This window comes from Brienomyrus brachyistius, chromosome 15 (genome assembly GCF_023856365.1).
Source record: "Brienomyrus brachyistius isolate T26 chromosome 15, BBRACH_0.4, whole genome shotgun sequence".
Taxonomy (NCBI): domain Eukaryota; kingdom Metazoa; phylum Chordata; class Actinopteri; order Osteoglossiformes; family Mormyridae; genus Brienomyrus; species Brienomyrus brachyistius.
In genome coordinates this window covers 19,240,667-19,266,751 of record NC_064547.1, presented here as the reverse complement: position 1 = coordinate 19,266,751, position 26,085 = coordinate 19,240,667, and the positions used below count along the sequence as shown (strand labels likewise).

Below are 26,085 nucleotides of genomic sequence, written 5' to 3'. Positions count from 1 at the left end.
GTTTGGTGGGACCCAGCAGTGGTTTGGCCAGAGGTGTCTCAGGTTGATTTGGCATTGAATGCACTCACTGCAGCTCCCATTACGCAACTGAAGCAGTCTTTATTTGTTAATTTACTAATACAAGCAATGGAAAATACGTTTCATATAAAAAGCATGGAGCAAAAATATTCTGTCAAAAGTCTTTGTGCTCAAGTTTAAAAGTTTCATTTACAGAATATTAAATGACATAAGACATTTAAATACACAAACGTGACAGAAGCCTGAATTTACAGTTATGGACAAGTTTTAATTTATAAGTTTCACTTCACGACTGATTAGTCTTCCACTGTAAGCTGGCACTACAACATTCACATGGGAATAGGTTGATATTTATAAATAAACCTTTCTGACCACAGAACTGAGCACTGCCCAGCAGTCTGGCATTTCTCCAAGGAGGTCCCAGAAAAGTAATATCACTTCTTAGATACTTTCTTGGTTGTCTCTGATGCTTAAAGATCCATTTCTAAAACAAGGCAGAAACACAGCATGTATTTATATTTAACCAAGACTGCCTTTTAGTTTAAGCGTCACTGTAACTGAGCATTAGCAAAGAGGGCTGGATAATTAAAGAGTTAAGTTGGTCATAATGAATATTGGAGGTGCTGTGCAATCGCGAGCGCGTAGAGAGCATGGATTTTCTGCTCTCGAGCACATACGCGCGCGTGGTTTTTATGTGCGCGACTTTTGGCACTAATTTAACACCATAGTATCTAAAAACCGTTGTATTTAAATGAAACAAAGTAGTTGGGAGAGAGTGAGCTGTGTTACCTTGTAACGTTTGTGTTACTTGGCAAAAGTCAAGAGTTGGCTGGTGGGAACGATTTGTTTTTGTGGAGGCTCGTAAATCTTTAAATAAATAATCAAGCAAAGTATCTATTATGGCTTATTACTGTTACCTATTCGATTTGGTTGTGCCTACAACCAAATCACAGCTGTGATATACTGGAGTAAAACCTCCTAATATGTTTTTGCATAATTACCCTTCAGGATTTGTAGTCACGATAAGTGACTTGGCTTGATTCAGTATCAGAAAATATTCTTTTTTCGGAGCTGTCATCCAAAATATTACAATTTAAGGATATAAAACATATGTAGTATTCAAACTTCATACTTTAATACTTTTGTTGTTGCATAGAATTTATTCTGTCTCTGATTTCTTACGGTGGTCCATGTTCACTCCTACTCAATCTCCACTAAATATATACGCAAGTATAAAAAGTAAAAAAAAAATGCAACTTCCTATGAAAATAGTGCTGTATATTTATAGTATGAAATCACGAGGTCTCTCCCACTCCGCGGTGTGCATCCGATGTCTGCGAGCCGGGGGGTTTCTGTTGGGGGGGGGAGTGGACGTGCAGCTCAGTGTCTGCAGGCCTGGCTGGTTGTGTTCGGCAGCGAGTAGGTGAAGAGGGAGAAGTCCAGGATGTATTTCGGAAGCAGTTCCCTCAGGAGGGTTTGTGGGAGGCTGCAGAGGTAGTACTGCAGCGTCTCTGCGCTGATTGGCCGGTACCAGCTCTGGCGCTCGGGAAAGTGGACGTTAGGTGGGGCCCCCACCCGCCGCAGCACATAGTCACCATCGCTCTGCAGGCGCTCGTACGAGCCCACGAAGTCATAGGGCACGGCGCACGGCTGGCAGAGGTTATACACGGGCATCCAGTGCTCGTTCATCCGCTCGACGTCTTCGTCCACCAGGTACCGTACGAACTCGGCAAACGTCACGTCGTCCCCCGTCGTGCGGCCCACACCCTTCCTGTAGCGCTTCACGATCTCCACGCCATACTTGCGCTGGTAGGCCTCGATCTCCCCGAACTTGTTCCTGTACGCCGACAGGAGGCGCTCCATGGGCTCTCGCACGAACAGGAACTTGAAGTAGTGCTGGAGGCGGTAGCGTATCTCCTCGGGCTGCATGTCGGCCAGGAACACCAGGTCACGCTTATGGTCCATCTTGATGTTGACGTCCACGTTGTCCAGGGCGCCGCTCAGCACTTTCAGTACCCGCTTCCAGTTGGAACAGGCCACTTTGGGCACGTAGCAGTACAGGAAGCGATAGTCATCGTTCACCAGGATGTGCTGCAGCACTGTGCGACGCTGCAGCGTGCCTAGAGACCACACGCTACGTGGCATGTTCTTCTGGCTGCATACCGTCCGGATAGTGTGGTTGCGAATCTCCTGAAGGATCTGAACAAAATCAATAACATTAAAAAATAAAAAATAAAGCTGCAACAGTGCATTATAAATAACCTGTCAAGTTCTCCCCGTTACAGTGACAACTTAAACGCAATCATTTATCTTACTGATGGCAACTCGCCGGCTATGCATGATTTAACGATGACCAACAAGAGCACAGCTTGTTTTACTGCTATTATCCAAGAGAGTCAGCGCTCTTACACGCCAGCAGGGCACTTAGAAACTGATCCTTACCACAATCTGTGCAATAACCCGAAACGTTAAATATTTTCGGTATCTAGTACCTTACACCCAACAACTTAAAATTCCCCACAATTTTCCTGTAAGGAACATGTGCTGACGTCCCCGACTTTTCCTAAAAGTTGCTAATATGTTCGCCAGAGACGGTTTCACCAAACTGATTATGTTAGTGTCACTGCATGGTATATTATGTAACTAAATCGTTAGTTTAAGTGTATATAGATCTGCCAGTTACTTGAGCGTCAGTGTCTCCTGCAGCGTCGTACTGCCCGGCGTGCGGTCGGTGATCTGCAGTCCGGCCGTTCGCCCGCGGTGGAGGGGGATCCATGCCGTTGATCATCCCCTTCTCGATCATGAGAAGCAGGCCTCCGGACGCCACGATCACCGCAAACGTCAGCACGGAGGGCAGCATGGCGGAGCTGCGCTTCCCGAAACCCGAGCACATCGAGGAGCGCAGTCTGAAGCTCGGGCTCCGCATCCCAGCGCCTCTCTGCCACGCAAAATCCTGTTTGCTCGGCGGCATTATGCTGCTCGCTTTGCTGTTGCCCGAGGTATGTTTACGAAAGAGCGGGCAGGACCATCGCTGAGCGGCTCTCCGTCACACAGGCGCTGACTAGCTGGCTGGCTGCAGGAGCTGCGAAGCCGCATTCCTGCGCATTTCTGGGACTTGTAGTTTGTCCGGGGGGTGGTGCTGGTATGAAGTCGCTCACTGCCGGATAACGCAAGATGATGCTCCTGAGTTTCACTTGTGATATCTGTGCGTGTCACTTCCACATTTAAACCCGATTATTATTAATTTATGGGAGATGGTACTGGCATTTGGCCGCCATCCACGGCGAGCGAGTGAAAGTCGGCTATAACGACGTAGTTAGTAAAGATTTCAGCGCCCAGATTTCGTAGATCTGCTCTCAGCAAATTTCCAAATTACGGTACATTTCTGCGTGACTTTGACACAGACGTGCATAGCCGTAGTGGCATCCATCGTTCAACAAAGCACTCTTTCCATCTGAATCGCATCATCCTCCTTCACGGGGGCATGGTGCTGGATTTCAGAAAGAAATTCAACCTGACTTGGAACAGTAGATCGTTAATGTGGCGTATTTATGAAAATCACAGCGTCTAAATTACACTGTCCATTTGCAGTAACGCAAAGTGAAGGGGAAGCGTGTCGGGCCACGCCCTCCCGGTCCGGGTGCAGCTGTGCGGGACGCCGACCTCCCGGACCCGGTCCCCTCCGGAGAGCCGGGCGCAGGCTCGCAGCATCAGCAGCACAAAGGGAGCTGAGGACGCAAAACCCGGGGAGCCTCTGAGCACGGGGGAGCCCTTCGTTAAGTGGTAGGATCTCCTGTTTTTTATACATGTCAAACGTGGAGCCTTTGTCTAATGCCGACCTTGTCTTTGCATTTATTCATTCTTACAGTGGCATCAGACGGGTATCTCAGTATATCGCATAAATTCATTAAATTAATCAGACATATATCATTATATATATATAAAATATAATTAATTAATATATTTTATATATATTTATATAACCCCCCAGATCTTAAAGTATATATAGAGAGTGTTTATGTATAACACAAATATATTTGTATGTAATGGTACGGATTTCAAGATGTTTACACAATTTCGGGATTGCAGTTGCCCACTTGAGAAGCCTAATTATGTAAATCCGTAGCATTGTGCCCATACAGGCTGTGCCTAATGCCTATGCGTCGTGCAGCGTGTTTGGACGGATGGGCACCTTCGTTTTTCCATTTGTCTGCTTTTTTTTAAATTGTGTTTCATGTTCTCTTCGTTCGTGTGGTCTTAACGTTTTCTGGTTGCTCTTTCATTATTTGTGTTTTCCTTGCTTTCTCATCATGGACACGGCACCATGATTATTGCAAAACGTGGGAAATGTATAGTCTTTTTAAAAGCACGATGCCGTAGATTTAAGGACTGTCTCCATGAATTACCAAGACGAGCGATTTGCCTCATAGGGCAGCTTATTGTTGTCGGAGACGGGGTGACGTGCAAATGTGATCGCGCATTGTTTTTCGAGGAAAACCGCGTTTTATTGGGATCATACCTGAAATTCCGGTAAATTATTCCCAAAATTAGGAGGGTTCGGTGAACTCGTGAGAGGTATACCGTTAATAGCGAGGTTCCGCATGTGTCCCATTCGCCTTCGGAGTGGACAATGGACCGGGATATTCCGACCAGTGTAAACATGTAAAAGTATTACGTATTAGTGGATATTTTTTCTTTTACTGTTCACATTCATTAATTTCCTTAGAAATTAATAAAGCATCTATCTATCTATCTATCTATCTATCTATCTATCTATCTATCTATCTATCTATCTATCTATAATAGTATAACGGTACATCTTCATAAGAATTATTCAGTTGATATGAAATGTATTATTCTTCAAAAGCGTCCATTGTCTGCATTTTAAGTTATTTTTTGTTAGCAAAATCAAGGTTAGTGTTAGCAAGGTAATCAGGTGTTGGATATCTTAATGCAATATGATACCATTCTGGACTGGACTTGCTCTATCCACACTTTATCGGGTTTCCATACATATTGAACAGCAAAATATATAAACAATGACATAATATGTATATTTTATCCTAAATGACACATTTTATGTTCTGAAGATTTATATTCTGGGGGATTTCTGCTCAAGTCTAGACTAAAGCCCTGTATGCTGGCCATAAAATGGCTTTTGAATTTACCCATCAGAAACCTCAGTTTTTTAATCTGGTTCTATATAAACACCATCAACAGCTGAGGTGCCGAAATATGTGGGAAATGTCAGTCCTTTAACCATCTATCTATTCATCTGTCCGTCTTCATTCTGCATTCCCAGGTGACGGTTATCTGAAATGTAAAACACTCTTTCTGCAGTATTGCTGGAAATTCTCAGAAATCTTGTCATCCGTCTCCCGCAGTGGACAGTGTGTAATTCTGTACTCATCCACAGCTCGCTTAATGCTGTAGTTTTATTTTGGGGCAATATTATCACATGTTTGTACTTTCGTTTATATAGATTAACAAACTGAGTAAATCTTTGTTTGTTTTAAAAGTAACGTCAACCTACCAGCAGGGGGCGCTGCTGCAGATGCTGGCCCCCATCACAGCATATCATGTAGGGGCCCCAAGCCAGACCAATCCAGTTACTTTCCAGATTTTTTTTTGGCCCCTGTCACTCAAGGGCCCTTGGAATCATCCTAACTTTCCCTCCCCCTTTATGACTCCCCTGACTGCCATTGTGAATGTTACATCACAGTGGACACATGACTTTCAATATTCATTTGGGCATCTAATGGAGGTGTACCTGGAAGCCCACAAGAGGGCAATGATGTTGTACCTTGAGACAGTCCAGCCTGAATTGCGTGGCCTTGCGCTGATTGGGCTTCCTAAGGGCGTACTACAACCAATAGTGTAGTGGTTCTTATCCTGGGTCTCCAACTTATTAGCAGGTAGAGCAACACCTAGAAGGAGAGTTCAGTAATCTGAAATCAAACTGATGTTGTACCTTTGAGGGAGAGATTATGCCAAACCTTTTTGTAATGTCAAACTGCGATATAAAACCTAGAAGGAGAGTTCAGTACATCTACAGCCGTTGACTGCTTTATTGAACTCTTATTAAATATTTTAGTTGTATTATATATTACTTCATTTGGTACTCTACATCATGAGGTAATACAATAGATATCCGTCTGTATAAACTTGATGTCCGTTCTGCTATTTTATGATGAACATTAATGAATAATTAAGTGAATATGAGCCATTGTGTGTTGGCCAAATGCTTCTTGGTACGTTATAATTTTTGAAGCCCACCTTGCATGTATTTTTCAATAAGCTTGTAAAGTTTAAGGTTTTCTCTGTTTTTTCGATGAAATGTCTCCTGATGCTTTATTCTAGAGCTTGCACTGCAAATGTTCTGGATGTCGCGTCCATAAGGCAGATCGTGTATTTAGTCATTTCTTTTCTGAGAGTTTGAGCCTCGTGCCAAACTGGACTGCGTGCCTCTTATGCAAGCAAAGTCTAGAGCTGTTGCTAATCAGCAGTCCTGAAGTAGCAGCAGAACATGAAGTTTACTGAGACCCCCCCTCGGACGCACCTCGTCGGAGTTCAGGTTCTGCTGTGTATTCACCGAATGCAATGAATTGAGTTACAGATTCTCTCACACTATATCACAGTGCTACACAAGACGACACCAGGCAGTGCATAAAACACAATGCAGTAGCACCATAGAAAGCCTTTCTCGTCATTGTACATGTAGCGAGTCCAACACCGTTCAGGCTTCACATGTCCTGTCCTGTTCTCGCGATGCCCACAGAGACATATACAGCCGATAGTGGAGCTTTATGTCAGAGCAGAGGGTCTGCCAATTTATCTGGCACCCCTTGGCTATCAGGGTTATGGGCCTTGCTTAAGGGCCAAACGGTGATGTAACTATTCTGTCGATTACGGGATTTGAATCGGCGAATTTCCGACCCACTGAGCGACAAGTGGTGCGAGAAAAGTGTGCAGAACCTAATACACTATTTTGCATCGTGAGAAATGACAACTTGCAATAAATACTGAACCATTTATTGGGGTTGTGGAGGTATGTATGGGGTTAGAGGTCAGAGTCTCGGACTGTTTGCTGTCCTAATTACTGAAGCTGTTACTGAAGCGTGTGGAGTTGGTGAGGACGAAAAGGGCATGAGAGACATAATCCGTGATGATGCTCTCAATCCCCTTCTTACAGCAGGGGTTATAGGTGGGTTGGAGCTGGAAGGTCAGAGCCATTGATTTGAGAAGCCTTGGTGAGAGATTTCGAGCTGACAGGTTACCCAGCCACACTGTGATGCGTGTTGTTAGGCTGCCCAGTGGTGCAGAGGTAGAGGTTTACGCTGCATGCTTTAGCCTCTTCTGGAAGAACAGTCTCTGTTGCACTGATGTAGCTGGTGTCGAGAGATCATGACAGGGAGCATGAGAGCTGGACGCAGGAATGTGACGCTGCGTGAGGAACTGTCTCACCAGGAGATCCGTCAATGACTAGTGAGGAGTGAAGGCCTTTCCGAAGTCGATGTTGATCTCCAGTGTCTTGTCGATTTTCAGAGCGAGATTATTCTCCCGACACCGAGCAGCCTGGTCCTTTAACTTTCCTTCTGTAGGTTCTGTAGTTCTTCATCCTTCTTGAGGCCAGTCACCTACAAACTCCGTGCTGTTCTTTCTCGCATTCCGTGCCACACAGTCATGGGTGAACAGATTGTATAACAAGGGGCAACAGCCCTCGGCCACACAGATCTGTCTTGCGATGCGATGTTACCTTTGACCCACACAGAACTGGTGTGGGATATTTACGCCAACCACAATGAAAGTGAGAAATGCCCAGGAAGTAGAGAAGAGCTTTCAGTTTATTAAAAATTTTTTCAAGTCTGGACATCTTTTCAAAAGCAATCTGGCATATATATGCACTAGGGGCCAAAATTGTGGAAACGCTTAGCATTTTTGGTATTACGCTTTGAAAATTACTACAGGAAGATTTGTGGTAATGTTTATAGACAATCAAAGAATGATTGCAAATATCATACACTGGACAATTAAATAAGTAACTGGAGTAAAGTTCTGTAATCTCTAAAAATTGGAAGTGTTTCCATAACTTTGGCCATTGGTGTAGAAGCTGCTTCTTCCATTTTTTCGTTTAACCAGAAAAGAGTGACTGGCGATCAGCTTTTTGTAGCTAAATGCCTGGCAGTGGTAGCCTTTTGACCGGTTTTGACTCGCATAGCCATGTTTCCATGAAGCAGAGGGCAGACGAGAAGGAAAGGTCCTTATCGTTCATGATCAGGAGTATATCCACTGTGCTGCACAGCAGTTGGAGATCAGTGAGAAGACTTTCATACATCAGAGTTGTTTTTTTGTTACCTCTCCTGGGCTTCAGTGTTCCGGAGGAGAACTGCGAACTGCAGATCTGTAGAATAAGACACAGGCAGATGAAGAAAAATTCAGGATGAATTTTGATAGTATCATACTTTGGATATTCAGCAGTTTTTCTGTTGTGTAAATTGTTGATTTTTGACAATCTTACCAAACGAGTCAAACAAAAAACAGAGGATAGCACTGCCACTGACAGCGTCCTGTTATTCACGTTTAAATTCCGCATTCTGTTTTACTACAGTGTGACAGCACAGCATGCAACTACAGTCTGGGGATGGAGAAGCTGTGTCATGACAAACTGTGCTGTAATAGTACAGGATTGAGGTTCGATGTCATAGAACAGAGGGGTGAAGAACAGTATTGTAGTAGATGGCAATAAGCCTGGTTGATTTTTTTTGCCTGTAATTTGTCATTTTAATTGGTTGCTGATAACAAAATGAGCAAGTACATTCTAGATCATGGAGAATAAAACTCTGTGCTTTTCGTACAGATGTTGCTGTTTTTGTTGCACATTTCTGCGAGTGTGTTTGTGTTGAAGAGCTTAGCATTGTTGATGGAGTAGCATCATAATCTTAATAGACTAAATGCATTGAAATAGTTCATGATTAATGTAGACCATATAAGTACTTACTACAACATTATGAGTAAATAATTTATTTCTACATAATTTATAATTATAAATCATTTATTAATATTTCGTTTTGTTTAATACATGTTTATTCCTTAAATTTCCATAATATTCTCTTTCCTGGATTATATTTATGGACTGTTCAACTTTTATATTTGTTTGTATTACATTTATCTGTGCTGTCTTTGCACATAGTCTAGTGCAATATATGTATGTATGCACTATACATACTGTATGCATAGGAGATGGGATCAATAAAGTTAATCTAATCTAATCAATATCAAAAACTTGGGAAATGGCAATAAGAAAAATGGCAATAAGAGTATGGAAATATTCACGCTTGCACATGTAGCAAAGCGCTCACCGAAACACGCACACTTTCGCTCACGCGCACACACACACCCACTGCCCTCATGCAGCTGACACCTGATCGTGCTCGGTGTCCCACTTCTGCTTGCACTCAGCAGAGCTTTTGATCGCCGCTGCTGTGGAGGAGCCACAGGAAGGTAGGACTTCATTCCTCCGAACGGATCTCGGGGAATCGATGCCTCGTTGGGCCCAAAGGATCATATCATATGCACCTTCTATAAATAGAACAATTAAACAGACATTGGTAAAACTTAGCAAAACCTTATTCTGAATACTGTAGAATGGTGTATTTTGTACAAATAAGGTAGTAAGATAATATACTATATTGATCCTGGGGGACATTAAAACATGAAAGGGTGTATTGAAGTTTAATCATTGATAGGAGTAAATTGTGCATAAGTGAATATAAGATGGGTGGTTGGATGGATGGATGTGAGCTGCGTTTGTTTATGTTGTCGTTCTGCTGGTATGAATAGTGTTCTTTTTTGTAATTCGGCATGTTTTGTGGAATGTCATATCTATGTATATGTTTTTCTAGAATGTTGTATGTTTGCTTTTGTAAATCTCCTGTGTTATGCGAGTGTGTTTTGTAAATGTCCTGTGTTATGCCTGTGCATGTTTGTCTGTGTGGTTTTGTAAATGTCCTGTGTTATGCCTGTGCATGTTTGTCTGTGTGGTTTTGTAAATGTCCTGTGTTATGCCTGTGCATGTTTGTCTGTGTGGTTTTGTAAATGTCCTGTGTTATGCCTGTGCATGTTTGTCTGTGTGGTTTTGTAATTGTCCTGTGTTATGCCTGTGCATGTTTGTCAATATCTGTACTTTTATGTTGTCTGTTATGCCTGTGTGCCTTTGTAAATGTAGCTGGTTTTGTCTGTGCACTTTATCAGATGTTGTAATTAATGTCTGTGTACGTTTGTGAATGTGGTGTGTTTTGCCTGTGTGTTTTATCAAATGTTGTAATTTCCATGTGTGTAAATGTGGTGTGTTGTGCCTGTGGTCCTTTGTAAATGTGGTGCATTTCCAGTGTGTTTTATCAAATGTTGTCATCTACATCTGTGTGTAAATGTGGTGTGTTTTGCCTGTGTATTTTATTGGATGCTGTAATCTGTGTCTGTGTGTAATTGTGCTGCTTTGTGCCTTTGCATGTTTCCCTGTGTGTTATGCTCCTTGTCTGCGTTCTCTCAGTACGCTGCCACACCGGCCTTCTTCCTCACCGCCGCCGTGTGGAAACAGTAACCGCCGGTCATGTGATCTGGCTCATTGTATCACTCAATGTCTCTCTTTGCCCGGCTCCGCTCCATTGCCTCCTCTCTCGCCATCCATCCCATAATCCAGCAGTTATCTGGTGTTGCTTGTGCTTCTTTGTTTCCATACTTGCTCATTTGTAGGTAGCATGTGAGATTTTCTCTGCAGTGCAGGTTAGGATCAGTATAACTCATTAGGCATGTGTTTGACCCCGTGTGTGAAGGTCATTGATAGGTTTGTGTGTGTGTGTGTGTGTGTGTGTGTGTGTGCGCTCTTGGCATGTGAAGGCACACCCCCTTCTCTGACTACCCCCAGTTACAAATGCCCACTGGTGTCAGTTACACAGAGTTCCCTTGTTCACATGGCTTGGGTTGGTTGCCATAGAGTTCAAAACATAAGGCAGTGAGTTTGTGTCGGAGAGAGACAGACAGAGAGAGAGAGAGAGACACACAGACAGAGAGAGAGAGAGAGAGAGAGAGAGAGACTCATGGTGAGGTTTGAACAGAGACCCAGTGTGTCTAGCATGCGTAATAATATTAAATTATCAAAAGACTTTTATCCAGCTACTAAGCACAACAATGATAATAATACATTGGATTTATACAGTGTTTTCCAAGGCCCAAAGATGCCAACAATATTCAACAATATTAACAAAGAGTATCTGCATAATATTTAAACAAGAATATTTAAAAATCTAGATCCATTCTCTTATGTTTTTTTTTAAAAAAAGAAACTTTATAATGGGACTTAATTTTTTTTTGGATGATCCGTCTTGAATATATTAGACATATGTGACATCAGTGGTGATAATAAAAACAGAATCTGTTGAATTTAAGCCACATAAATGTTTTGGGGATCTTATAAAATACCTCAATTTGTTTTCAGCAGGAAACCAGTGTATTTCATTTTACCCTAGAAACAAGCATCCAAGATTCATACACTTAGATCCATTCATCCGATATGCTTAACCGCTTATATAGCGTAGGATTTGCTGGTTTTGCTGGTTTTATAGCCCCACTCAATAAGTCCTGGTTAGTGGTACATGTTGCTTCGACAATGTGTTTATTTAATATTTTGTGTAGTGATTCTTTGTGGCCAGCAGGGGGTGGTATACTTCTGGGTCCCCACACACTGTGGCCCGGTGGTTTGGCCCAATGCAGTTACTCGCACCCGAGCTGCCAGGACACAAAGCCCATGTCGAAACTGCTGTCGTGGTTCCCTGTACAAACACAAAATGTCCTAAATAGATTTTTTGCGGGTGCCTGTTGTCATGCACATTTGACACATTTATGTGGGACAGAATTACTTCAGCGGTGTTCCCAAGATGCCCAGCCCCTCCCACCTGGGCCTTTTCCTACCCCCCCCCCCCCCCCCCGCCCAAGTGCCCCCCCAGAGAATATTGAGCCTGATTCTGTCACACATGTGGTATTAACATGTGAATCTGTGCTCAGCATATGTCTCCTTAATATCACGTAAGATACATAGAGGAGGACCAGACGTTTAGCTACCATGGAATTTTAAAGCACGTTTTATACCACAGACCACTAAATGATTAAGGTTTAAAGAGCTTGTGAAGCAAAGAAGTCTTGCAGTATATTATAGTTAAGGAAAATGAACCAGCTCTTTATTCCATGGTCAAATTTCCACACAACATGGTAGCTTTCTATCATGTTTTATTCTGTTCTGCAATCGTGTGGTGCGTATTGCATTCCAAAAGTGTTTTCTTGTTAAGTAAGGATGTGTTGTACCAAATTGTTGATTATTCTTTGCTGTGCATATTGACATACGAAAAGAAGCTTCCGTTGTACTGGCGTGTGACAACACAAATCAGGGAAAATGGCATTTCAGCTGCCCTGTGTGTCTCATTCCCCGTAAGGCACTGAGCGTCTGAGAAGCGTGTCAGGAATGAATGTGCGCTGCCTGTTTACGCTGGAAGAGCAGAGTGGCCGGCATGCGTGGTCCGGGATGGGTGACATTCATCTTCTTATGTCTTTCAGAGAAATCTGTTGTTACCATGGCAACAAACGCAAACGATGCTGATTTTGAGGTAACACTGCCTGAAAGTGCAGGTAAATAAAGAGTGAACTCGACCTCAGGTCAAGAAAATATTGTATTTATTTACAAACCCAGTATTCAATAATGAATCAACACACTTTACACGTTTAGTGCGTCTTGGGCTAAATATTACACCACTAATCCCTTTGCTTCGTGGTTCATGTTTGCGTTATTGCAATGTCAGTCTTTTCTTATCTTTTTGCTCTCCTACACTAATGACTTTATATATTATATGTTGCATATAATATATAGGCGTATGCGGGTAACTCCTAAATGCCTTCTCCCAGTATGCTGTTGCCAGTGCAGTCTGTTACGTAGTGGTGTGTACGGTAACAGTTGGACGTTTTACTGGGTCAGGCGGGCTGTGGTAAAGGGTCAGCTTTCTGGCTGATCTAAGCTACTGAAAGTTGCTCTTTTAAGTGGCTCAGCAGGTTAGGACTCTGTGCCCGTGACCGGAAAGGTGTCGGTTCAAATCCCGCGATTGACGGAGTAATTTCACCGTTGGGTCCCCGAGCAAAGGCCCTTAACCGCCAGCTGCTTTCTCAAAAACAAATAATTTTAGATGAACATGCCTGCTGAATAAATGAAATGTATAAGTGACCGGCCTTTTACTGTGTTCTGCCATGAACAGCATAAGTGGTTTATGAGTGATTTTCTCTGTGTTGTATTATATAACGTTCCAGAGATGTGTGAGATGCCTGTGTGCTGCTTTTCTTTGGTCTCTCCTCAAGCATACGTGGTGTTACTGTCTCCCTGTCGTTTTCCTGCTTTGGCTGTTTACATGTGAAAATCGCCACGACTTGCACAGAACCGGTGACCTGACGGCTCGTACCGCACTGCCATTTACGTCCTGCAGAGCACAGGCAGCAGGGAAAATTCCAGCCCTTTAAACGTCTGTTCCGGAAGAAGAAGAAACGAGAGTCGGCGGCGGACTTCGAGGAGGCCGGGATTAAATGTAGCCAGTCCACTGGAGACGTGACCAATGGGATAGTGTCTGATGATGAAGAGACCAATCAGCATCTGAGGTGAAAGTGCTCAAAAAGATACATGTCTGCGTGGAGAGTCACATGAGCGGGCATGTTGATTAACTGGAATTTCATGTTGGTTGTACCAGTTATTGGGTGATATAGCCTAAGTAGATCGGTTTTGGTGTATGGGCAGTTCTCAGCTGATGTAAGCAATCCATTCCAAAAACCCTTACGTAAGTCAGATTTACCTTTCCATACCATTCAAGACACCTTTTTCTTTAGTTTTTTCCAGAGGTGGAAATTTCAGGTCCAGAAAGTATAAATCCAGACCATGATTTTGTTTCAACCAACCAATCGATTATGAAGAGTCACTATCACAGAGTACACGGCTAGTTGGTTGAAACAAAATCCTGATCTGGATTTTTACTTTCTGGACCTGAAATTTCCACCTCTGGAAAAAACTAAAGAATACACAATAAATAAATGAAAAAGTAAAGTGTAAATCAAACACATGTTGCCTTTTTGTGTTGGTGCTTCCATAAACTAAATTTGTATCACTTGTCTATAAATCAGCTCTGTTGATTGTTGAGTGATGAGGGTGATTTCCCAACAGTGAATACTGAGTGCTTGTTTTTGAGTTTTGGGCCCTGGGTGCTAATGTGCTGAATGTAAGGGTTTGCCTTTTGATCAATCATTTGTGAATGTTAAGTTTTGATTGTTGGAAATGTGTTCAGTGACAGTCAGTCTGCGTTCTTCATTAGTTTCACGGTATGTAATAATTCCACATGAAACATTCGGCTGCTGTGGGGAACCTGCTGTATCATGTTATTAATGAGACAGGAGGTCATTCTGTACTTAATTCTTTGGATATTTAACGATAGCAGAGATTTAACTAGTGCTGCCTTCAATGCTTCAAGTGCCCTTTGTGTTTCAAGAAATTTTTGTTCTAATTTGAAATGATCTGCATTTGTACTGGAGAAAAAATGGCCTCCATGGTTTGTCTTGATTGTCCTTTTTTACAAGAACCCTTAGGATCTGAGTGGTTGAATAACTTTGTACTGTGTCTCTTTGCGGGATTAGGATCCGAGTGGCTGGATATCTTTGTACCCTGCTTCTCTGTGGGGTTAGGACCAGCGTGGTCAGGACAGCCATAATTAATATTTTCTCTCGTGGTCTCTTTCTAGGGCAGTAAACACTCTCGGCTCCCGGGCCTTCTCCCATGAAAGCATATTTATCTGTGAAGAAACCAGCAGAATAGATACCATGTCCCAGGAGAACGTCTCAGACAAAGTGAGAGACCTGCAGGTAGGGATAAAGCACGCCTGCACATACCTGCATGTATTTTTAGCAGTATTATAAGGTGTGCCCAGGGCGGGGCCACTGGGGCACTGGCCTGAGCCAAAAGCTGATTGGTCCAGGCAGGGCTCCCTCCCCTGTCACTCATCAATTCAAAACATATCATTGGCTAATTTATTATTATCATTTATCTACACTCACCTAGTATTGGTTGCACATTCTTAAAATTATTGGCACTCTGCCAGTGCTATCGTTTTTCATATGTTATTTTTGTGCTGTTTAGCATTTCTTCAAAAATCTGACATGACGAATTCTTCCATGGATAATAAGACAAATTTTAAAAGGAGTTAATAATAGGATAATAGGAAGTCATCCCATTGTTGACCTGTTAACATCCCACTGTAGCCCTTCTCGCTGTAGACCTGTTAACATCCCGCTGTAGGCCTTCTCGCTGTAGACCTGTTCACATCTCGCTGTAGGCCTTCTCTCTGTAGACCTGTTAACATCTCGCTGTAGGCCTTCTCACTGTAGACCTGTTCACATCCTGCTGTAGGCCTTCTCGCTGTAGACCTGTTAACATCCCGCTGTAGGCCTTCTCGCTGTAGACCTGTTCATATCCCGCTGTAGACCGATCCTCTCTGACCTGTTTTTTTCCATTTAATCAGAGGCAAATAGCCCAGAATATAAAGTTTGGACAGAAGCTGTCCTCTCCAAGGAAGAGTGAGGATGCTGGAGACAGTTCCGATGAGGAAGAGGCTCCTGGGAGACCTTTGCAAGTGTTAGCACAGGTGGAGGTGGAGCCAGTGGGGGCAGCAGTAAGTCACCCAACAGTGACTCCACAGCGAAGGAGCCACTGCACACTGTACTCAGATTCAGGAGCACTGTCCATACAGCTCATCTGAAATGAGCCTTAGCCACTGCAGACACGCACTGCAGTAAGGGCAAAAGTTACATTTAGAGAAATACTTCCCTTCAGGCTTTTGTGCACAGGGTATGATTTGTGGATGGCTCAAGATGCAGGCAATTCTCGGCTGGTGTAAGTCATACGTTCCACAAACCCTTATGTAAGTCAGATTTTATGTAAGTAGGATGTACCATTCAGGACACTTAAAAAAACATGTAAGCCAAAAACTAGTAATAGATACTGAAGCACACATATTAAATAAATGAAAAGATATAGTATAAATTTACATACAGGAATATCCCGGTTATTTAATATTGTGACAGTAACATGAGGGTAATGGAAGGTGAACCTCCATTTGCACATCACTAGTTAAGTAGTATTTTTACGATGCTTCAAATTAATCTGTATGTGTTGGTTTTGTGGTTGCCAGGGTGCTGTCCAGCCTGCTGTCCTGGACAGAGCTGAGGGCGGAACCCAGACAACAGTGCTGAAATCTCCCAGAACCAAAAGAGCGATTCCACCTGCAGGCACAATCGAGTCTATCAACCTGGATGCTGTGCCCCTCTCTTTAACCTGCCTCGATAGCACTGCAGCTAAACACAAGCTGTCCATCAAACCCAAAAACCAGAGGATATCTCGCAAACACAGACGGTTTACTCAGGTGAGACGATCAGTGGTCTCTTGGTGCAGGGGAAGAAGGCAGACTGTACAAATTGCATATAAATAAAAGTCTAGAAATGTAAATAAATAAATGCCGGCGGTTTGTTTTCTTAGGATCTGCAAGAAGTCTCAACCCCTGGTGTTCTGCAAGAAGATATAGAGCCACAGGCACCTGGAGATGGTGGTGGATCCACACTGAAGTGTGAAGAACCTTTATGGTCAGAAGATGAGCTACCAATTGGATCTCCAGATAAGTCAAAGAAACCAAAGCTCAATGATGAAGCTCAGCTGTTAGAAGATGCGTGGGCTGTCGAGGAACGGCAAACCACCAGGACACAGGAAGTTCTGGAGGAGAACCGTAAAACTGAAGTTAGAGAACTGAGGAACATGGAGGAAGATCATCAGAGAAAAGCAGAAGAACTGAGACTACAAAAGGAAAAGAAGAGAAAGGAAGAAAGGGAAGAGATGGAAAGCAGAAGCAAAGAGGAGAAAAGGAGGATAAAGAGTGAGGAGGAAGTGAAACGACAGCAGGAGCTGGAAGTAGAACTGCTGAACTTGGAAAAAGAGAGGAAACTAATTGAAGAAGAGGAGAGGAGAACGTTAAGAGACTTAGAAGAGCAGAGTCGGCAGCAGCGGGAAGTGCAAAGGCAAGACGAAAATAGGATACCGAAGAAAGACGATAAAGAACAGAAACTAGAAGAGAAGAGGAGAATAAATGAGGTAGAACTACTTAGTCAGGACAAAGAACGGCAAAAGCGTGAGCAAAACGGGCAGGGCGACCAGCCTGCTGAACGGAGCAAACTCAGCGTTAAAGTAGCCTCACAAGAGGAAGGCATGGCCAGAACTAAAGTCCCCGCTGAAGACACAGCCGACTCTGCAACGTGGAAGCAAAAGGCCGAGGAGCTGCGCTGGAAGGAGATGGACGAGAAACAGAGGCCCTTCACCTTCAAAGTGTCATCTGGAGAGAAGCAGATACTCTTCCAAAGAGTCAACCTGTCACCTGTGACACCCAGCAGGCCGCAAGGCAACCACACGGACTTCAAAGAGACAAAAACACTACCAACTGGAACTGGAGACTCCCCGGTGCTACCCTGCTCCTTGTTTGTACCGCATACTGCAATACTTGTGACCGGGGCTCAACTTTGTGGTGCAGCGGTGAACCTGGACCAGATCAAGGACCCTGCTTGCAAGTCCCTGCTTGGTCTGACTGAGGACAAGAAAGCTATTAGCATCCCGCTGAGCAAAGGCCCTGTCAAGACCTCAGCGGAACGCAAGTCGGGGAAAACAAAATCCCTGAATGAGTCTTCTGCCGATCAGTCCAGCTCTGCTATGCTGGCAGAATGGGCCAGCATTCGCTCAAAAATATTCAAAAGAACTGAGAATGGAGATGACCCGGACCAGAGTCTCCAGCACCAGAACCAACCCCCAAGTGAAGATCCGAGCCAGAAATCATTGTCTGGCGTACACGGGAACCTCAGAAAGACGATGTCCGTTAATGCAAAGTTCTCAATCACACCAGCAAGGCAAAAATTCCCAGATTCAAGCAGGGCTTCTGAGGAGGAACAGCAAAAGGAGAGACAAGGTGGGCAAGCGGAGCCTTCTTCAGACACTGGGGTGCCTCTCCCTGACTATCCAACCTCAGAGGCGCAGAACCGGACCAGTAAGACCGTTCGGATCCTGGACAGAACAGAAGGGTGCATGTTTGCGAAGGACCTGCCATCCTTCCTGGTCCCCAGCCCGCCTCAAAGTTCCCTGAGGAGCAGGTCACAGTCAGAAGCCGGGAACCCAGTGCTGTGTGACTCCGGCTGGGACGGCAAACCCCTAAGCAGTGAGGACAAAGCCTCTCCGTTTGGCGTCAAGCTGAGAAGGACGAACTACTCTCTCCGCTTCCGCAGTGAGCAGCCGGTGGAGAAACGGAAGAAGCGGTACAGTGCGGGGGACAGCTTCGATGGAATCCCGAGTCCTTTGACTCCCATCGATCCGGACTCATCAGAAAAGTCCAGTCCCTCATCTCCACTGCGTGATGGTATTACCCAACTGGGTTACACTGGAGTAACCGTGGAATCCAAGGTTCCGGCTGACCAGGCGCCCGTCCCAGCCATGCGCGGTGACAGCGAGAGGCACCATCCCAGGCAGCTACACTCGAAACCCGCCATCGCACCAAAGCCCTGCAGTAGCAGCACACCTCCCCCTTCCCCACAGGTCAAAGGTCAAGCCGCAGCACTGAGTGCAGCCGCAACTGCCAGCACTCGCCAGGGGTCACAGGAACAGGACAGTAGCACAGGTCTCCTGGCAAAGGCCCGGCTAGAAGAGGAGGGGCCTAAGGAGAGGAAATCCTTCTTCCCATCCATCAGCATTCCCTGGAGAGAGAAAGGAGACAGGAGGGTGGAGGCTATCAAGAGAGGTCAGTGACGTAGCCTAGCAACAGCACACTTTACTGTAGAGGACCCAAACGTGTGTGTGTGTGTGTGTGTGTGTGTGTGTGTGTGTGTGAAGTTTGTCCGTCATTTTTTATTGACCTTTACCCTAATACTGTTTTATATCTTTTATGGTAAAATAAGCCATTCATTTAAAATTAGTCTTTTTCAATTGGACATAATTGTGCGATGTTTTAACAAAATGAACATAGAGTAGCAACTTTGCAAAAAACAGTTAGAGTTATTGAATAATGGTTAAAATGGTTAATTGTTCAGGGCAAAAACAGAGGTTAAGAACCACATGGGCATGTTTTAAAGGCAGAATTTTAGTTTGCTTATTTTTCAAGGATTCGTTTTTATTTTAATTAACAACTTGCTTTTTTTATCTTAATTAACAAATAACTTGCTTTTTTATTTTAATTTAGTAATTGATTGCCACACATTCTTGTCAAGTGCCTTGGGCACTAAATTGAATTGCCATGAATAATAATTCTAGTAATAAGCTTTGATATTAGGATGTATCTGGGATCTTTACTGAAATGCCGTTGTGCTTGGTCTTTGTTATACTTTGGTTGTATGAAGGTCATGAAACCTTCCATGAATAGACATGCAGGGTGTTCTGCCCACTGCACTCAGAGACATTTACTATTTATGTGAGTAAAGACACAGCAGTCCTCTGTATGTGAAATATTACTTTTTTTAGAATTCAAATAACATTGGTAAAAATTAAGTTAGCAAGGCAACTAAGCATCACGTTGCCAGGCGATGTTTGCTGTTTGAGCCGCCAGTCAAAAGTGTCCCCAAGTGAACTATCACTCGTTTATTTAATTCTTGGAAGGAGGGCTAAGATAACCATTTGTTCATAGCTGTAGGCACCTGGACCTTGGCTATGGACTTCTAGCAGTCCCTTAGCGATTAAGTTCTCTTGATTTTTTTTTAGTTTATCGGTCGCCTGATATCTTTGTTATGGTTTATTTTATGGATGAGATGTTGGTTACAGGTACTGATTTTGTGAAATCAATATAGACAGGGGTTATTATATACAGGGGTTAGACAATGAAACTGGAACAACTGGTTTTAGACCACAATAATTTACTAGTATGGTGTAAATCCACTAGGTGATGCTGGTGGAGGAAAACGTTTCAATGACTCGCTCCTCTAAAACAGCCCAAAGTGGCTCTGATATTCAGATCTGGTGACTGTGCAGGCCATGGGAGATGTTCGACTTAACTTTAATGTTCATCAAACCACTCTGTCATTATCATCCTGAATATTTGAACCACTGGGTGAACATGGTTTTCCAAAATGGTTTGCTAGTCCATTGCAGTGAGGCGCCCATCTAGAACACGTAGTGGGTCTAGGGAATGGCATGATATTGCAGCCCAAACCATCACTGATACTCCCCCGTGCTGCACTCTGGGTACGCAACAGTCTGGCTGGTAAACCTCTTTGGTGCTTCTCCACACCACAACTCTCCTCTATGTGGGAAAGAAAGAGAAGTTGGACTCATCAGAGAATAATACATGCTTAACAATTTCCACAGCCCAAGATTTGCAATGCTGGTACCATTGATACTGATGTGTGACATTGGCACGAGTGCCCAACCCTAACCCTAACCCTAACCCTAACCCGACCATGAATGTTGACCCTGTAGGGGCCCAGACGAACAGTTTTGATGGAAACAGGAGAGTCGAAGTGTGAATGTAATTCTGCAGTGAGTTGGACAGCTGTGGTTTGTGTTTTTTGGATACAATCCGGGTTAGAATCCAGGCATTTCATTGAGACAGTTTTCCTCTTGCATCCACAATTACTCCTGTTGGATGTGGTCTGTTCTTCGTGGTGGTATGTCAACATTACCCTAGACACCATGGCTCTTGCTGCACTACAAAGACTTGCTGTTCTGGTCACTTATGTGCCGGCGAGACGTGCACCAACAATTTGTCCTCATTTGAACTCTGACATGTTTCCTATTATGTTGTATGGATAGCTGTATTTAATGTACAGCTGTGCTATTGCTCGTATTGATGGAATGTGTAATGAATGAAGACTGGACACCAGACCGCGCATATACAGGCATGAAACCTCAAACACTATTGGTCAGTTTATCAGTTTTATTGTCCGACCCCTGTATATGTGTTTATTATATATATGTTGCTGCCTACTATTCTATAAGTAGTCTGTGGTTTGTCTAGTGAGCAGTTGATTATTAGACGGTGTCAGTAGCTCTTGTAGCTCTGTCAGTAGCCCTGCTTGATTCCGCAGACATTAACAGTATTTCTTTTGTTTCTACGAGACACAAGCAGATTTTTGGATCTTTTACGTCAGTCTCCTTTTCGCTAGTTTATGCATATTTCCCCCCTTTGATTAGCTGAATAGGTTTAAGCGGATAGGTTTAAGCGGATAGGTTTAAGCGGATAGGTTTAAGTGGATAGGTTTAGTCTTCCATGAGTTTTGTGTTTCTTTTTCACCTGGGATTCGAATGGCTTTGGATTTGTGCGATAAGATCACTTGAATCTCCATCACTGTTGTGGTCTTTTAACGGCCAGATCCCCTCCACTGGGCACTCTAAGCGCAGTCTCTCCAGCACGTGTTGATGGTTATGGCTCTACTGACTAGTTGTGCCGCTTTCCTCTCGACAGAGAAGCCATTCCTGCAAAGTAGGCACTCCCTGGATAGCGGACGCGTTGAGCAGACCGGACCTCACGTAACGGAGCATGAGAGACAGAAGGAAAAGGAGGCGGGGCCTCTGTGGATCACACTGGCCCTTCAGAAACAAAAGGGGTTCAGGGACCAGCAGCAGAGTCGCGAGGATCGGCGACAGATGCGAGAAGCCAGACTGGCAGAGAAGCAATCCAAGGAGGAGCAAGTACGTACTGATCCATACTGCAGGTCCGCTGACTGCTGCGGTCGCGTGGACCATTTCTGCTTCACATATACTGACCATCGCTAAATCTGCTAGCAACAATGACATGTGTTCAAATCCCAGGGCCGCCAGACTGATTTCACCACTGGGTCGTTGAGCAAAGCCCTTAACCAGAAGCACTTACCCCAGGGACTGGCTGACTCTGCTTTCAGAAAAGATGTACGTTTCCTTGGATAAATGCGTCTACTAAATAAACCGATTTCAAGAGCCTCTGCTTCTATGTGATCAGGTCACAGATAGTATGTTGCAGCCTTGAGTAAAAGTTTGTGATCCCGTTAGAAATATGTGGAGCTCTGCATTTAACGTTCTCATCATAGGGGCGGTTTTCTCTTTATTGAACGGTAAAGGTCAATTATGAAACAGGAATATGAATCTCTATATGAATCTCTAGATCAAGGGTCCCAGACTTTTTTCAGCTTGCGAGCTACTTATAAATAACAAAATAATAAATAATAAAAGTCAGAATGATCTACCATCTATAAAAATGCAAAGTTTTTATTTATAAATATATCGAGCATTCTTTATTATTGTTATTAATTTCCGCTTGGGATAAAGTCTTTTTTTAATTGAACTGCAACTTAAGTTCCTTCACTTTTATCTCTCTCAGCTGGCTTTCCGGAGGGAAGTTAATGTCATAGTTTTTATGAACGGTCCGAAAATGCCGCTCCCCATTTCCCTTCTTCGGAACAGCAATGGCAGACAGACAGATGAGGCAAACGCACTTCGAATATGACACTGTGAAAAAAAACAGTCCTCCTCCCATTCCGTATGGAAGTGGCAGGTGTTTGGCTTCTCACTAGTTCCAGCTCCCCCATTCATTTTTATACCCTTTCTTAAGTTTAGTAGTAATAAACTGGATGCCGACTAGGCGACTCGGTCGCTTGCTGGAGTTTGGCAGCAGCTGGCGCGGTTGAACGCATCATCCATCCTCTATTTTTTTTACGCCATACGATCTACCCACACTACCTCTGCGATCGAGCAGTAGATCGCGATCGACGTATTGGGCGCCCCCTGCTCTAAAGCGATGACCTTTATAAAAGAGGGGCAGTGGGGTCAAATGTTCCCTGCCGGGAAAAAAAAACACAATTTTGGTTACCTGCACAACAGAATTAAACAAAAAGGTCTGATCAGTGTAGATTTCAGAGGACCTGGGGAGAATTGTTGAAACTCATGAGACTAGAAAGTGTGACGCGACCCGGGCCTCCATCAGTCCACGTGCAGGCAGGGAAATTCAGCATCCATGCTGCAACAGCTCATGAGTAGGAGTATAGCTAAGATAATTAGATCAGTACAAGGGCATGCAGTAAAATCCTCAAATAAGTGACAAAGGTCCCTAGAGTGACAGATGAGGATCTCCAAAAAAAATCCTTTCTGCTGAAATTTTTGTCATCGAAGGTTCTACTGGTTACTAGATATCATGGTTCATAACTTATCTATCAATATGTTAAATATAGATTTGGCAATGTGAAATGTCGCGTGTGTTATTTGCTAAATAGGAATGTCCTTATTATAATGATATAATAAATCGTTCATGCGGGGGGGGGGGGGTTCACATATTTTTTGAATGAAAATCTCAGTCAAAGAAGGTCCTGAAAACACGCCGGGTGTCACAGCTAGCGAGTCTGCAGAGCTGATTTTCTATGGTAATATAAGCATTACAGTGAAGTTCAGCTTATCCTGTACAGACATTATTCCTATTTAAAGTAAATGATGTCCTACATAATTGATATCCTACATTATTGTTTTCAGTGTTGTTCATACAGAAGGTCCATCTTCAGAAACTCTTCTTGAAGGACGTTCTCTCTCCCACAGAGCGGATGTAGCAGCCCAGAGAGCAGAGAAGGCAGCAGTATCGGCAGCGATGGGGGAGGTCTCGCTCAGAAAGGCGGGGAGTGCGACAGGGCGGGTGGCGTGTTGGGACTGTTCGAGCGCAGGGAACAGCTGAGGAAGGCCAACACTCTCCCCAGCTCTGGTGAGAGACCGCCCCCCCCCCCCCCCCGAAATAAATGTGTAGTGACTTCTGATTACGTAACTGCAGACTGAGGTCCAAAGTATCACATTCATCAGGGGAGGAAAATACAGTCAGTGAATTCTGTGTAGCTGAATAAACATAGTGATTTACTCAAATTTATAGAGTTCAGAATCTGAATATCAAAACATAAACCTGAAATGTCAGTATACTCGATGATGTTGACATGGGCCTATGGACGGTGTTTCAGGCTTGGATGTGTGGGTTGCAGTTAATGTTTTAGTAGCTTATGAATTTTCTTACCAAAAACTGAAACGGCATCCTTACTGTACTATAGTACGGGATCCCATAGTACATGTTTTGCAAAAAATTTCACGGACCAGTAAAACTTCTTGACTGGGAGAACAGAGTTACTGTGTTTAATGCACCATCAAGTGGGGGGAGCCTGCTGCTATGTACTGAACATGCATCATGTTTCCTGTGTCGCAGTGGATGCTGCGGATCCCACACCAGCGGCTCCCCCGGCGAAGGACGCAGTGAAACGCTTCCCGTGCGTGGAGTCGGCACAGGTCTGCACAGAACCCGCCTGGCTGGCTCTGGCCAAACGCAAGGCCAAGGCCTGGAGCGACTGTCCCCAGATCATCAAGTAACCTGGCAGAAACTCCGTCCTCCACATTCCAGCCCTGATCTCCGCACAGTTGCACATCACCTTCTGATCCCCATACAATCACAATCAGCAGCAGATCTCTACATGCCCAGCGTGCGAATCTGATTCTTACGCAAGGTGTAAGGTGTGTGCTCAGGGCAGATCCAACTCTTTTTGGCACCCTAAGCAAAATTTGATTAGTCTAGTTGTCATTTGTCATCTTCTTTCCCATTCTGACACGCTGATCAGATGAGGGTGCCCCCTGGTGGCCACTGAGTCCTAAGCAGCCGCAAACTTGGCATATGCCTCCGTCCGGCCCTGGGTGTGCTGTAGGTATGCGAGCGATGTACGCTGTATGTGTGAGTGATCACACAGTGTAGCACTAAAGGACTGGTGAGCAGAAGTTTGTAAATGCTGTGCGGGTTAGTGATACTGTAGGTATGAGTATGGCACAAAAGCTGAAATCAGGAAATATCCAGCTGAAATCGTACAAAAATACTACAGCTGCAGAAAGCAGTTCATAAACACAGTCCTTGTCGATCGAAAGGGGTTTCAAGGGACCATCGTCAGACACTCGCTGGCTCCTTCCTGCTCTTCCGAGCACTTGGAGACGCGAGTCCTCTGCCCCCTGTTGACACCTCCTGTTGTATTTGGAGAGAGCCGCCCTGGATGCAGCAACGGCGATTTCACTTTCCCATGACCATGGTATCAAGAGAAAAAGAAATAAATACTTAACATTTATCTCTAAAAGGATTAAACATTTGAGATGCAACACTGCCAGTGTTTAAATCCCGCCCGGTTATCTGGAAGAATGAAACGCTCCAAATTCTCATGAATTTTTGAAACGCAATTTCTGCTGTTTCTTTGATTATTGATGATGTGATCAGCAACGTTTTAAGGGCTAGTACTGCAGAAAAATGTGACTCGGCCACCTTCCAGGAGGGTCTAGAACATTCTCACAGCATGTATATGTCAAAAACTGTCCTTACTACTTTTTTATCTAACCATTTTTTTAATTAGTATTTTGGGGTAATTTATTTTTCCGCTGTTTAGTTGTTACCAATCCTTGTCTAATGCTTTATGTTCCTGGTTAAGTTCAGTGGTTCTCTGTTTGGGTTAAGTGTGACTTACAGGTATCAGTGTGACTTTTCACCTTCACCACAGTGCTCTGCATTTTAATTGGACACACAAACCCAGCACTGAACGTCAAGACTGCCAGCTCATTGGTGAATAGGCTTCTTATTCGGCGTTCCACCAATCAGAACTGTCCTGCAGAGCACTGACGCCCACTACAGCATGGACTGCTCAATACTTACCAATCAGGATACATCAAGTGTTTCACCTTTCTGTATAAAATGTAGTTACATCATGTACTCTATGTATAAATACAATGACTGGAGCGCTAAAGAAAAAACTCCCACAATGCATTGGATTTGTCGGCCCATTTCTTTGTTGAGTAGTACACAATAGCATAGTCACACTTCCACTTTATGGTCCACAGAGTTATGCCTAATTCAATCATTTCGGTGACACTAATGTCATGTGTAAGGTAGAGAAATTAAAAACCGATGTCTCACTTATTGCGTGTCAGAGTAATATGTTTGTGTACCATAGAAAAAG

At 43.9% G+C, this 26,085-nt stretch overlaps 2 protein-coding genes across 7 annotated transcripts; one reads left to right on the top strand and one right to left on the bottom strand.

The window, feature by feature from the left end:
* Nucleotides 1-79: 79 nt before the first annotated feature.
* Nucleotides 80-3,116, bottom strand: chst14 (carbohydrate (N-acetylgalactosamine 4-0) sulfotransferase 14). The gene is made up of 2 exons (XM_048976525.1): nucleotides 2,702-3,116; nucleotides 80-2,217 (listed from the first exon to the last, which is right to left on the bottom strand). Exons 1-2 carry the CDS (start codon nucleotides 2,987-2,989, stop codon nucleotides 1,399-1,401), a joined length of 1,107 nt encoding a protein of 368 aa, XP_048832482.1. The 5' UTR covers nucleotides 2,990-3,116; the 3' UTR covers nucleotides 80-1,398.
* Nucleotides 3,117-3,161: 45 nt separating this feature from the next.
* On the top strand, nucleotides 3,162-26,045 carry cracd (capping protein inhibiting regulator of actin dynamics). 6 transcript variants are annotated; one of them, XM_048976520.1, is made up of 12 exons: nucleotides 3,162-3,223; nucleotides 3,610-3,801; nucleotides 12,625-12,696; nucleotides 13,539-13,707; nucleotides 14,835-14,955; nucleotides 15,612-15,761; nucleotides 16,281-16,511; nucleotides 16,625-18,914; nucleotides 21,567-21,793; nucleotides 21,914-22,009; nucleotides 23,663-23,822; nucleotides 24,309-26,045. In XM_048976520.1, exons 3-12 carry the CDS (start codon nucleotides 12,642-12,644, stop codon nucleotides 24,467-24,469), a joined length of 3,660 nt encoding a protein of 1,219 aa, XP_048832477.1. In that variant the 5' UTR covers nucleotides 3,162-3,223; nucleotides 3,610-3,801; nucleotides 12,625-12,641; the 3' UTR covers nucleotides 24,470-26,045. The 6 variants fall into 6 exon arrangements, with proteins under 6 accessions (XP_048832477.1, XP_048832476.1, XP_048832480.1 ...); XM_048976519.1 differs by lacking the exon at nucleotides 3,162-3,223 and adding an exon at nucleotides 3,242-3,395; XM_048976521.1 differs by lacking the exons at nucleotides 3,162-3,223; nucleotides 3,610-3,801 and adding an exon at nucleotides 9,489-9,519.
* The last annotated feature ends 40 nt before the right edge of the window (nucleotides 26,046-26,085 follow it).

What these genes read in the sequence shown, in the direction of transcription:
- chst14 (XM_048976525.1), bottom strand. Translation starts at nt 2,989, where the DNA reads ATGCCGCCGAGCAAACAGGATTTTGCGTGGCAGAGAGGCGCTGGGATG. An exon ending in CAGGAGACACTGACGCTCAA is followed by an intron (nt 2,218 to 2,701) that starts GTAACTGGCAGA and finishes GATTTTGTTCAG; the next exon opens with ATCCTTCAGGAGATTCGCAA.
- cracd (XM_048976520.1), top strand. Translation starts at nt 12,642, where the DNA reads ATGGCAACAAACGCAAACGATGCTGATTTTGAGGTAACACTGCCTGAA. An exon ending in ACAAAGTGAGAGACCTGCAG is followed by an intron (nt 14,956 to 15,611) that starts GTAGGGATAAAG and finishes CCATTTAATCAG; the next exon opens with AGGCAAATAGCCCAGAATAT. An exon ending in AACACAGACGGTTTACTCAG is followed by an intron (nt 16,512 to 16,624) that starts GTGAGACGATCA and finishes TTGTTTTCTTAG; the next exon opens with GATCTGCAAGAAGTCTCAAC.